Source organism: Vicugna pacos, chromosome 4, assembly GCF_048564905.1.
Source record: "Vicugna pacos chromosome 4, VicPac4, whole genome shotgun sequence".
NCBI classification, from domain to species: domain Eukaryota; kingdom Metazoa; phylum Chordata; class Mammalia; order Artiodactyla; family Camelidae; genus Vicugna; species Vicugna pacos.
Window position 1 is genome coordinate 73625632 of NC_132990.1, and position 12683 is coordinate 73638314.

The window sequence follows — 12683 nt, forward strand, 5'->3', positions numbered from 1 at the left end:
TCCCCAGCCTCTATTATAAGGAACAGTGGGGGAGATTTCGTATGTGAAACCCTTGTATTCCTGGTTTATTTCCCAGCTTAGTCCTCTGAATGAGTTAGAAGGTATGAACCTTTTTAAGGCTTTTCATTTATCCCAAGCTGCTTTCTGGAATCAGCCAGTTTCTGGAACCCACTCAGCAGTTAAAGAGCATGGGCTTCCTGCATCGTTGTCCTCACACTGAGTGTTAAAATCTTTGCGAATCTCCTAGAAGTTTTGCCTTGTCTTACGGTGTAATGGTTAGGTGGCTAGACTGACGTCATACAGATCTGGGGTCTTGACCTTATTCTGCCAACTGGGAGCTCCCTTTCCGGGCTCTTGAGGATTAAATCTAGTCGTAGTATAAGCCCTTTAGAGAATATTTGACACTTGTAATCATCAAGTAGGACCTCTTCACACCGGCGCGGACCGGAAGATCCCTGGATGGAGACTGAGGCGGCGGGGCGGAGCCGGGCCTGAGGGTGGCCAATCACGAGCCGAGGCGGTGATGCCGCGCCTTCTCAGATCCCCATCTTAAAAGGGCATAGAAAGGGCGCGGGGACGTTCAGTCGTCCGGTCCTGACCTCTACTATTGGGGTCCTAAATACTTCCGAGCGTGTGTGAGTGGAAGGGACGGACGTTTCGCCTTCTCACGCCTCCACCTGGCCCCGGCCCCATCCCCACCGTGGGCCCCGCAGGCCGGCGCGGCCCCTTTAAGAGCCTCACCAGTCGGACGCCGGAGGTCGCGGCGTTCTTTCCGCACAGCCAGTTGCCCTCTGTCCACGCTTCGGCCACAATCCCCGAGCATGCAGGCGCTGCGGGCCGGCTTGACCCTGGCGCTGGGCGCGGGGCTGGGCGCAGCCGCTGAGGGCTGGCGGTGGCGGCGGCGGGCGGACGCACCGGAGGCGCCGGGGCTGCTGAGCCGGCTGCCCGTGCTGCCCGTGGCAGCGGCGGCTGAGCTTCCAGCCGTGTCCGGGGCCCTGGCGAGCGGCAGCCCGGGCGAGCTGGCCAAGTACGGGCTGCCCGGCCTGGCGCAGATCAAGAGCCGCGAGTCGTACCTGCTGTGTTATGACCCGCGCACCCGCGGCGCGCTCTGGGTTGTCGAGCAGCTGCGGCCCGAGCGGCTCCGCGGCGACGGTGACCGCCGCTCCTGCGACTTCCGTGAAGACGACTCGGTGCATGCGTACCACCGCGCCACCAACGCCGACTACCGCGGCAGCGGCTTCGACCGCGGCCACCTGGCCGCCGCCGCCAACCACCGCTGGAGCCAGAAGGCCATGGACGACACCTTCTACCTGAGCAACGTCGCGCCCCAGGTAGCGCCTTTGCCCCCGGCCCCGGCAGCGGAAGGCGAGGCCACCCCTTTGAGCCTCGGTTTGCTCCGCTGCAGAATGGGAAAGCTGCCGAATGCGCGCTCTAGGTCAAGCGCCTAGCTCATCACACCGCGGGGCCTTAGGCAGGAGGGACCGAGCAGTGGGGCGCTGGGCAACCCCTCTGCACTCTGATCTTAACTGAGGGCCCCCAGGCGCCTTCCTGATCCTCAGTTTCCTAGCCTGTAGGGATAATACTGTTATTCACCTATCTCCTGCAGTAGCGCTGAGGAACTGAAGACACCATGCACATAAAAGTACCTAGCACACTTCCTGGCCCATGGCAAGCATTCAGTAAATACTAGCTATAACGAGGGAAGTGGGTCTCAGAGAGACCAGGTGACTGGCCCAGTGTCATACAGTTGGACGAGACCCAGGCAGTCTGTCTGGAGGAGTTAAAGAAGATACCTGCATACAGTCGGCTGTTAGTAGCAGTCACCGCACACCCTGGACTAGCTGCCCTACCTCTAGTCCTGTTCCCACCAGGGCCTAACACCCACGTGGAGACCGATGTCGGGCTCTGATCGAAGCCCATGGGATCCCAGTCTCTGACCTGACTTTCTGCTCTCTCAGGGGCACAGTTCCCTACCCACTTGACTAGACCCTGTGCTGAGGACCGGAGAGCTCAAGTGATGGAGTCAGGAGCAGGTTCATGCCCTTCCCAGTTGGGCTCTGCATGTGGTTCAGACTAGGAAAAGGAAAGGAGGGATGGTTGGGAGAGCTGGTCTTCCCATCAGCCCTTGGGGGCAAGGGCAGGCCTGTTTCTCTCTCTGCAGTCAGGAGATTTGCCCCCTTACTCCATATGGCTCTTCGGAGCTGAGAAACAGCTTTGAGACCTGGGATGCTAGTTCTCCCATTCCGGATGGGGACGAGCTAGCACCCTTTGAGCTCTATCTGGGCTCCACCCTCACGACTGTGTGGCCCACTGACTCTCCTTCCATCTGCCCATTTCGTCTGCAAGCTTGTCCCCACCTCCCACCCTGCTGCTGGAATCTTCTGGCTGGGTGCCAGTGCCTGCCCCTCAGGGCCTGGGGCAGCCCTCTGACAGCTACAAGTGTCCCAGCTAGTCTCACTGAGGCCCACCTCTTCTGCCAGGTGCCCCACCTCAACCAGAATGCCTGGAACAACCTGGAAAAGTACAGCCGCAGCCTGACCCGCACCTACCAAAATGTCTATGTCTGCACGGGGCCGCTTTTCCTGCCCAGGTAAGGCTAGAGCAGGGGGACCTGGGGACACCAGCATCTCCCACTCATATGGTTTCTCAGCATATCTATCCATCTCTGCTTCCAGCCCCCTAACTCCACTTCCAAAGAGACCTTTGGAGTACCTACCAACCTAGACCACAGCTCCTAGGCCCATGGGCACCAGGCCCTGATTCTACCCTTGCTCCACTCTCCTGTGTCATCTCTTGTTACATCCACCTAACTCCAAGATCTGCCCAGATAGAAACCCTTGCACCAGGCTCTTCTGCTTGGAGCAGCCTTCCCCTATGCTCCCCCGGAGCCCGGGTTTGAACTCCAGCTCCCTGAGCCTTCGCTCTTTTGGGCTTGCTCGCTTATTTTTTTGGGATGAGTGAGGCAAGAGGTTGTCGCAAAGGAGCTAGCTCTGCCTGGGATGGAAGCCAGGCAGTCACCTAGTCTCTGGGAGCTGTGGGCAAATGACCTCAACATCCTCCCCTGTAAAATGGGGATGATACCCATTAGCTACTTCATGGTTGTTCCAGGGACAAAGTGGGATGGTGAATGTCAGTGTAGTAAGGGCTCAGTGTGGGCTTGCTGAGGCGGGGGCTGGGACCCTGCTAAACTTTAATTAGCAAGTGTCTCCTATGGCTATAGTGGGGTAGGCTCTGCTGGGGCTTAGCCTGAAGTCACGCATTCAGTGTTCTGGGCACCTGCTTCGCACCAGGCCCTCTGCTAGTGCTGGGAATCCAGCTGTCACAGCCCTGCCCCTTGGTCCGCACCCTCCACAGGGAAAGGCGGACAGTAATCAAGGGTCTGCATGGATAAATGTGGATGTTTAGAAGACTTGATTCCTTCTGCAGCATTTATTGCCACCACCCACTCTGCCTGACCCAGTGTTGGACATGAGGAAAAGAGGGTAAGAGTGAGTCTCTACCCTGCAGGAAGCTCCCAGCCTCCTGGGGGAGCCAAGCAGGGCAGAGAAGCCTCATGCTGAGCGGGTGGTCTTGCAGGTTGACCCAAGTTGGAGGTTGAGTCAGGGAAGGCTTCCTGAAGGAGGAGGCCTTGTGTCCGACCAAAGAAGCCTTGAAAGGCCTTGTGTGCCTGGGTCTGCCCACAGGACGGAGGCTGACGGGAAGTCCTACGTGAAGTACCAGGTGATTGGCAAGAACCACGTGGCGGTGCCCACCCACTTCTTCAAGGTGCTGATCCTGGAGGCAGCAGGCGGGCAGATCGAACTCCGCTCCTATGTGATGCCCAACGCGCCTGTGGATGAGGCAATCCCGCTGGAGCGCTTCCTGGTGCCCATCGAGAGCATTGAGCGGGCCTCGGGGCTGCTCTTTGTGCCAAATATCCTAGCACGGACCAGCAACCTTAAGGCCATCACTGCGGGCAGCAAGTAAGGGGCAGCCCCAGCCAGACTGTGGGGTTGTTGGGGCTGGGTCAAGTTAAAGGTGTTTATTTTTGGAGACAAGCCTTGGCTGCATCAGTCTCAGGTGACTCCTGGGAACCTCTGGCTTCACTGCTGCTCCTTTGCCATCTTTGGCCTGACAGAACCTTCAGCTGGGCCGGGCTCCTGCCTGGGTGAGACCAGGCTGCAGGGCAGCCAGGGAGATGAGGATGGCCTCCTGGAAGAGAAACACACCACAGGCTGGGGCCTGGGAGGCTGGCGCGTGCCCAGCTCCCAGCCCCTTGGGGTAGCTGCCTTGGCAGGGCCCGAGGAGGTTAAGGACAGACCCAGCTTCGTCCTACAGATCTGTCACTGGCCAGCTGCAGGCCCTGCCAGGGAAGGGCCCTGCCTCTCTGCTTTTCAGTCTCTTCCTCCGTAAAATGGGGATGGTCATCAGATCTGCCTCCCAGGGGCAGGGGCACGGGAGGTGACGGGCAGGAGGGCCCTCCGTGCAGGTATCGGAAGAATGAGAGCAGGGGTTGCTGCTGGAGGCTGTGGCTGGCGAGCTGGCAGCACCTGGCCCTGGCAGGGCTCTTGGACACAGGGAGACTGAGGCCGTCCACCTGTTCAGTCACTACCCTTTGAGACCAGCAGAAGCCTTCCCCCAGCAAAGTGCCCACAGACACAGTGTTCTGTGCTGCCCTCAGAAGCGGAGGCCCAGGTTGAAGGCTCTCAGAGGTGGCTACATCCTGTCCCCCAGGGATCTGAGGTGCTAGTGAGGCCAGTGGGGAGGGCTGCCCTGCCCACCACGGCCACACAGGGGGAAGCGAACACTGAGCATACAGCCAAGGAAACGGGCCCAGAGCAGGGGCAGGCAAGGTCGTCCTGGGTCTTCCAGTCCGGGAGCAGTTGAACGGACACCAGCACCCAAGATTCTTGACTCCCAGCTCGCTCTTAACTCGTCCCTGCTGCAATTCTGCCATGGTAGGAGGCCGAGGGGGTGAGACCTCTCTAGAGAAGGCAGGCTCAGGACAGCCCTGGGCGGGGTGAGGGACAGGGAGAGAGTTGCAACCCCTCCTTGGGCAGACCCCGAGGCTCCATCCCCTGGCTGCTGGCTGAACCTCGGGAACTAGCCTGGGGTGGGAGGCGGGTGGGCTCACCTCTGTGCGGATGGTGCGGCTTCCCTGGCTGGGGCAGGTGTTGACGTACAGGTCGAAGAGGACACTGGGTTCAGCCACCTCCAGGTTGGGGTCAGCATCCACGCCAGCTTCTAGCCCCTGGAGGCCCCCAAACACAACGAGAGCGTGCCTGGCACCCACAGGAGTTGGGAATCACTGACTGCCATCAAGGCCCACTGAATGCAGCCCCCAGAGCTCTCAGCAACCCCCTGTACACAGTAGGGGCCCAGTCTGTACAGCTTTGCCCCCACCAGTCCCTCCCCTGCTCCATTCCTCCTCTCCCGGCTACACCCACCTGAAGTTGGGAAGCTGGGCAGAGGCCACATCTGAGCCTCGCTCTGATGTCCCGATGGTCAGGTCATAGCCATCCTGGAAGGGGGCCTCAGCAAACACAGCACCTGGGGGGAGGCCAGCTCACTGGGGGCCCTGTTCCCCACAAGCCACAGCCGCTTGGCTGTGCGTGTATCGGGAGGGTGGTGGTAGAGGTAAGGGAGGGAGGTGAGGGATCCACACTAAGCCCTTCACTGGGAAGTCAGGAATTGAGCAGGCAGGGCAAAGAAGTGTTATCAGGTAGTGTTATCACACAACAACAGTATGGGCTGTAAAAATGTTAACTCAAATTATACCCCATCTTCTGTTTTTCCTAAACTTATTAAAAGTCTGAGTTTATGTCAGGTATAAAATAAGCTACAAGAATGTATTGTACAACAAAGGGAATACAGCCAATATTTTATAATAACTATAAATGGAGTATAACCTTTAAAAATTATGAATTACTACATTATATACCTGTAACATATAATACTGTACATCAACTATACTTCAATTTTAAAAATATATTATAAAATACATGCATTAAAAAAATAAAGAACATGGGGAAAAAGTCTGAGTTTACAATGAAAAAACAAAAGGAAAGAAAACAAGTAGTGGACCTTTGACTTATGTGGTCCTATTGCCCCAATTCCCAACCCCATGGCAGACATTATAAATCAGTCAAGATGCTTTCCCACACACACACACACAAAATAGCTTAAAAGCATTCCATTCCAGGCAGTGCACTTAGGGAGACCAAGGTCCAGAGAAGGAAAGGCACTTGCCTAAGGACACACAGCAAGTTGGTAGAATTAGGACTCTGGTCTGACTTTTGGGTCAAGCAAGGCTCTCTGTGGCCCCTCAGATAGAGAGAGGATAGATATTCACGGGAGGAAGCTGTCCTTACTGAGGCAGGAGGCCAGGCGGACTGTGTAGCCCCAGTAGAGACCAGCTTTGGTGCGAGGGTCCTGCGACGACACGACTTTTCCACGATAGGTCTTGCTTTCTGGAGGGGAAGCAGAGAGTCTGTGAAGACAGTATAAGGGGACAAGGAAGTGGCAGAAGGAGGTCTGGAGCCCGCAGGCTGGCCAGGCTGGGGAAGCTTTCAGATACCTGGGAGCTGCTTCTGGTCTAGTCTCACTGTTACCCGAAGTCCAGGCTCCAAGTTCTTGTCAATCTTCACCTCCTGGGGAGAAGCCAGAAGAAACTGGTGCTGTTCCCTGCAGGACTGCTCTCCCAAACATGGGGGGACCTGAGGGGTCCAGGACACCTTTGTGCCCCAGCCCCATCACCTGGGCTAAACCTGCTCACAAGAGGCCATTCCTGCAAAATGACTACCGCAAGACACTGGTCAAAATGATCGGTATATATATATATAAAGTAAGTATATATAGTATATATACATCTGTGTATGTATATATTTGTGTGTGTGTGTGCATATTTACTTTTTCATTATAGGTTATTAGAAACCACGTGTATAACTGAATCATTATGCTGTACACCAGAAACTAACACAACATTGTAAATCAACTACACTCCAAAAAATTAAATAAATCAGTCCAGCCCTGGCACAGAGTAGGAAGTATTTCAGAGTAAATGAAACCCCAGTGTCCCACATTTTGGTGGCTATGCCACTTACTAGCTACAGGAGTTTGAGTGGTCACTTAACCTCTCCCAGCCTGAGTTTCCTAATCTGTCAGAGAAAACTTCCCATAAACAAGAGCTATTAATGTACTGCCCAGGGCCTGGCATGAAGCAACTGCCAAAAACATGGGAGCTGTGATGAAGGACAGCTGATGTTGGCGTTTTGCCCTAGTTTTGAATTCAGGATGGAGCACCTTCTGCCCTTTTGAGGGTTTCTCCTCTCATCTGGGTATGGGTCATCCTGGTCTGCTTTTCGCTGGCTACCTCTGGTCTGTTCTTTTTCAGAGGGAGGGGATCCCCACACATTTAACTGCTTCTGCCTCTGACTTGGCAAGTGGATCCCTAGTGTCACATGGGAGCAGCCCCAGTGGGATTTTGAACTTGATTTTGCAGGGTTTTGCTTTAGTTTGTTTTAGCGCAAGGACTATCTCCTGTTGATTTGCTTTTTAGAAAACAGTAAGTTTGCTCCTGGCTTTAACTGTTGAGCTCCATTTTAGGAACTTCTCTGGCCCAAATCTGTACCAACGAGGGACGGGCAGGCAGAGATGCCTGGGTCCAGGGCTTCCCACCCACATGCCCCTGCCTGCCCTCCATAGCCAGGCTATGTCTGGGAAGCATGTCTCTGCCCACCCTCCAATTCCTACCTTCTTCATGCCACAGTTGACAAAGGAGCCCTGGCCTGGCCGTGTGGGCCGGTCCACCACAACGCCCTCTCGGAACTCGGATTCCTCATCCTGACGCATGTGGTGAGGGCTGTCCAAGGGGTTCAGGAGCCCTGTGGTTGGGGAGGGGCCAGAAAGAGTCTGGGAGGTGCACAGGCATACAGGAGTGAGGCAGGGAACCCTGATCCAAGTCCTAGCTCTGCCAGACCTGCTGTTCGTCCCCAGACACAGGCCTTGCCCTGCCTGGGCCTGCTCTCCCGCCTGTACCATGATCTCTCAGGGTCTGGGGGATAATCTACAGGAAATAGGGAGTCAGTCTCACCCCCACCCCCCAGGCTTACCTGCAAACTGTAGATCCTGATGCTTGGGGAAGAATGCCTTTCTTAGGTACCTAGTAGAGGATGTCAATCTCAGGAAGTTCCCAGGGAGGCCACTTCCTGTGTGGCCTGCACTGCGACCATCCCTCCCTCATGCCCTGGGACGTCTGTCCCTCATTCCCTTACTGTGGACACTCCAGGTACTGCAGGATCCGGGCCAGCTGCACACACGCCTGCCCTTTCTTGCCAACTCCCCTGAATTCCCCCTCCACAGTTCTGGAGAGAGAAAGATAAGGCTAAAGGCTACTGGGTTCCCTTCAAGAGCTCCTCTTCCCAACATGACCTCTGCAGCACCCTTGCTTTGTAACTCAACCCAGCAGGGTTACGATGGGGCCATGTCAGACAGGATTTTCAGCCCAGGCAAGTAGGCAGGGAAAAAAGTGAAGCCCAGACAATCTGGGCAGCCGCTCCCTTCTCCCTGGTACCCTGTTGGATGGCCCCTCACTTGGCATCTTGGCCTTCTTCATCGAACACCACAATCTCATCCACACAGAAGATGGCACAGGCTCTGGCAATCTGGCCGGCCAGGTAGGTGCGAAGCTCGGGCGACTGGGCATTGTCCAGGATGGAGCCTGGCAGGGCCACGCTCAGGGTGTAGTGCCGCCCTGGGCAGGACAGGACAGGGGTGTTCATGGTCAGTCTGAGATGCCAAGGCCATCTCTCCCCTCCACTCCTCTAATCCCAGGGCCCAGAGTTAGAGGCTTTTCCCACTGGGAGGAGTTTTGAGATAAGCAACATAGATCCAACTCCCCTCTCTAGGCCTCAGTCTCCCCAGAAAGAAAGTGGACTTGGTGGTCTCCAAGCCTCCCAGGAGCAGGATATACCACTACGCCAGCCAGGGAGTAGTTAGAGGCACTGAGCTATATTCTCAGCCTGGCTCTGCCCCTCACTGCCTCGGTTCTCCAGGTGTCAAATGATGATGAAAATGAGAATTTATATTTATCATTATGGCCTTTTATGTGTGCACATTTAACCAATAACCCTAGAAATCAGGTACCACCATGATCCCCCTTGAGAGGTGGAGAACCTACAGCCCAGAGAGGTCAAACACGTGGCCCAAGATCACAAAACAGGCAGGACAGCTGAGACGTGGGTTCAGGCTGTTTGGCTTCAGAGGGACCAACACACCTTCCCTCCCGGAGTTGTCCAAAGGGAACCACGTGACATAAGGCCCACGAAGGGCTTCCCAGTCTGAGACAGCTGACATGTTCAGTTTCTGTCCCTACTGTCAACCATCATCACTGGTAATCACTGGGCTTACAGGGTACAATATGGCCCCCTGATCCTCCAGAACTTTGGGTCTGGCCAAGGAGAAAAGATACAACTTGTTAGGGCAAATCCAGATGTACGGACACGGAAGGACATCCAGGACACAATGTGGGATGAGAAAAACCAGGTCCAGAAGTGCCTGGATAAAGCAGTCTCACTTTTGTAAAACTGTATTTCTCTACTTCTCTACATGTAAATAACTGAATGTTAACAACACCTGGAGAAACTTTAACTGCAACGTTTTCTGTATTGTTTGAGCATTGTATTATTTAATGAGAAAAAAAAGACATTCTTCTTACGAAATCAAAATAGTTAAATGAAAAATGAAAGCACACAGAAAGTGCTCCATAAAAAAAGTGAAAAGTAACTATCATTACAATGATGAGGTTCTGGAGGCACAAAGTGATGATATATGATGCTTACTCTCCAGAGGATTGAAATCTACCTTAGTAGAAAGTTAGAGCTCAGTTTTCTGGGTCTCTCCCACTTTTTGAGTCTCAGTTTCTCCATCAGGACAAGAAGTATGGACCCACTGGCCTCTAAGGGTCCTTACAGCTGTGACATTCCTGGTCCTGCCCAGGACTCAGCCTGCTTACCCTGGTCCTCCCTCTGTGTAGCTGCCTCCTCCTCCTGCTGGCGCTTTGCCTGTTCCTCCTGCGCCCGCTGCCGCTCCAGTTTTTTCGTCATCTTGAGATCCTTCCACTTCTTTTTCTCCTCTTTTTCTGGATAAGAGGACATTTCGATTGGTGGAGGGAAGAGGGACTTGAAGCCGTCCAGGAGACGGTGCCCTCTCAGTAGGGTCAAGGTTGCCATAAAGCTGGGTCAGCCTGGGCTCCCTCTCCAGTGCTACTGAGAGCGGCCAGAAGAGCCTCCCAGGGCTTCTGGCCCCTTCCTCCCCATTTTGGGTACTGTTGGTCCTAGTGGGGCAAACCTGGTGGCTCTTCCCCAAGATTCAGTTGTGTTCTGATGGAGTGCCCTAGGAGAAGGGTGAGCACAAACACTCAGCTCCCCAGTAAGCACCCCCTCCAGCCCCTTACTTACTCTGTTGTTTCCATTTTCGCCACTCCACTCTTTGGCCATGTTCACCCTGGAGCAGGAGTGGGAAGAGGAATAGGAGTGATGCTGAATAGTCACACCTGAGAGGGGGTCACACTTGCTCCTCCACAGCTGTCCCATGTCTTTAAGTGGGGGTGGTGAGGAAACCAGGGAACCCCCCACCCCCGACACACACATTGCTGCCCCAGAAAGAGCGTCAGGAGGGCAAAGACCTGCTGTACCCCCAGTGCCTGAGACCAGGCCTGACACATAGTAAACATTCAATAAATTGTTGAATAAGTTTCCACTGGAGAGAAGAGGAAACAGGCTCAGGGAGACAACTTGCACACTGTCGCCTTGGGAGTCAGAAGACATACGCCACGAAAGGGCTCGGAATTGTGAGCAAGGTCCCGCCTCGTAAATCCGGGTCCCGGCCAGAGTCGCCACAAGGGGTTCCGGCAATAGGTTACCCGACGCAGTCCCGGCTCTGGCGCAAACAGCCGCGGCTACCACCTCCGCTTCTCATCCGGAGAGGGGCGCTTGAGGCCACGGGCTTGTGGCACCTCGGGGATTCCGACCTCGGATCAGTGAGAAGCAGGGAGCGAGAGGCGCGGCCCCGCCCGGCCACAGACCCCCTCGCCACGCGGCTCCTTTTCTTGTCCCCACCCCGGGGTCCCACGTTCCTCTACCTACCGGGCCACAGGGCCGCTTCCTCGCGCGCTCCGCCATGTTCGTCGTACACAGTCCGCCACGCCCTACCAATCAGACTCACCCCTTCCGGCTGCACCTCTTCCGAGCCGTCCAATCGGAGAGCCAATGGCGCGCGAGGGCGTGGCCTAGGCACCTTGCCCCGAGAGCACGTGGGCCGAGGAGGACTCGCGGGTGGGCGGGGCTCACTGCCAGCCTGGGTGTCCAAATACGCAAGGTGTGTGCTGCTCTCTGAACAGTGGGACGGTTTGAGAGCTGCCCTCCGGCTCCGGGCGAGCAGGAAACTCAAATCTCAGCTTGGTTTTATTCATGGGGACCTTGAGGCCCAGAGCAGGAATGTGATTCAGAGCTGGAAATAATTTAATCCAGCTATTTCATAGATTCTTTTTTTAAATTTTTTTATTGAAGTATAGTCATAGATTCTTTCATTCACTCTCCCTTTTAATTAACAGACTTTATTTTTTAGAGCAGATTTAGGCTTACTGAAAATTGAACATATAGGGCGTTCCTATATAATAACCCTCTCAGTTTCCCTTATTGTTAACATGTTGCATTAATGTGTATGTTTGGTATAATCGATGAACGAATATTGATACATTGTTTATAGTTTACATTAGAGTTCACTCTTTGTGTAGTACATTCTATGGGTTTTGACAAATGCATAATGTCATGTATCTACCATTACAGTGTCATACAAAATAGATTCACTGCCCTAAAAATCCTCTGTGCTCCACTACCTGCCCTCAATCCCCAAGTTCCTGGTATTCACTGGTCTTTTTTACTGTCCCTATAATTTTGCCTTTTCCAGAATGTCATATAGCTGGAATCAGCCCATATAGCCTTTTCAGACTCCCTTCTTTTATTAAGCAATATGCATTTAAGGTTCCTACATATTTTCTAGTGGCTTGATAGCTCGTTTCTTTTTATTGCTGGATACTATTCATTGTACAGATATGCCACAATGTGTTTATCCATTCACCTTCTGAAGAACATTTAGTTGCCTCCATTATTTTTTTGGGGGGGGAGGAGGTAATTAGGTTTTTATTAATCTATTTTTAATGGAGGTCCTGGGGATTGAACCCAGGACCTTGAGCACGCTAAGCATGTGCTCTACCACTGAGCTACACCTTCCCCCCTGCTTCCAGTATTTTGGCAATTATGCATAAAACTTCAATAACTATTCATGTGCAGGTTTTTGTATGGACATGAATTTTCAGCTCATTTGGGTTAATAGTTAGGAGCCCAATTCCTGTATCCAACAGTAAGACTATGTTTAGCTTTGTAAGAAATTACGAAACTGTCTTCCAAAGTGGTTTACCATTTTGCATTCCCACCAGAAATAAATGATACACTTTCTTTTTTAACTAATAAATTTGAGTCAATATTCATTCAATCAACAAATATTTATCTAGCAGAGCCTATTCTGAGGCAGAATCTTCCTCTGCTAACTGCCAGGGACACAATGTTAAGCAAAAGTACATACTGATCTGGCGTTTACAACCTAGCAGAGGAGAGAATAATTTCTAATTCAGTATGTGTGTTAAT

The 12683-nt window shown here is 53.6% G+C and overlaps 2 protein-coding genes across 5 annotated transcripts; one reads left to right on the plus strand and one right to left on the minus strand.

Moving 5' to 3' along the window:
* The first annotated feature begins 70 nt into the window (after positions 1-70).
* On the plus strand, positions 71-4032 carry ENDOG (endonuclease G). The gene is made up of 3 exons (XM_006205445.3): positions 71-1331; positions 2481-2590; positions 3684-4032. The coding sequence occupies exons 1-3, from the start codon at positions 822-824 to the stop codon at positions 3964-3966; spliced, it is 903 nt and encodes a 300-aa protein (XP_006205507.2). The 5' UTR covers positions 71-821; the 3' UTR covers positions 3967-4032.
* Positions 3415-11204, minus strand: SPOUT1 (SPOUT domain containing methyltransferase 1). Of its 4 annotated transcripts, none has more exons than XM_031677633.2 (13): positions 11124-11204; positions 10437-10482; positions 9992-10117; positions 8572-8731; positions 8253-8342; positions 8091-8140; positions 7732-7862; positions 6557-6629; positions 6351-6449; positions 5427-5529; positions 5114-5261; positions 4797-4990; positions 3415-4191 (listed from the first exon to the last, which is right to left on the minus strand). In XM_031677633.2, exons 1-13 carry the CDS (start codon positions 11157-11159, stop codon positions 4083-4085), a joined length of 1365 nt encoding a protein of 454 aa, XP_031533493.1. In that variant the 5' UTR covers positions 11160-11204; the 3' UTR covers positions 3415-4082. The 4 variants fall into 4 exon arrangements, with proteins under 4 accessions (XP_031533493.1, XP_072816340.1, XP_006205508.1 ...); XM_072960239.1 differs by having other exon boundaries at positions 10901-11183; XM_006205446.4 differs by lacking the exon at positions 4797-4990.
* Positions 11205-12683: the final 1479 nt, after the last annotated feature.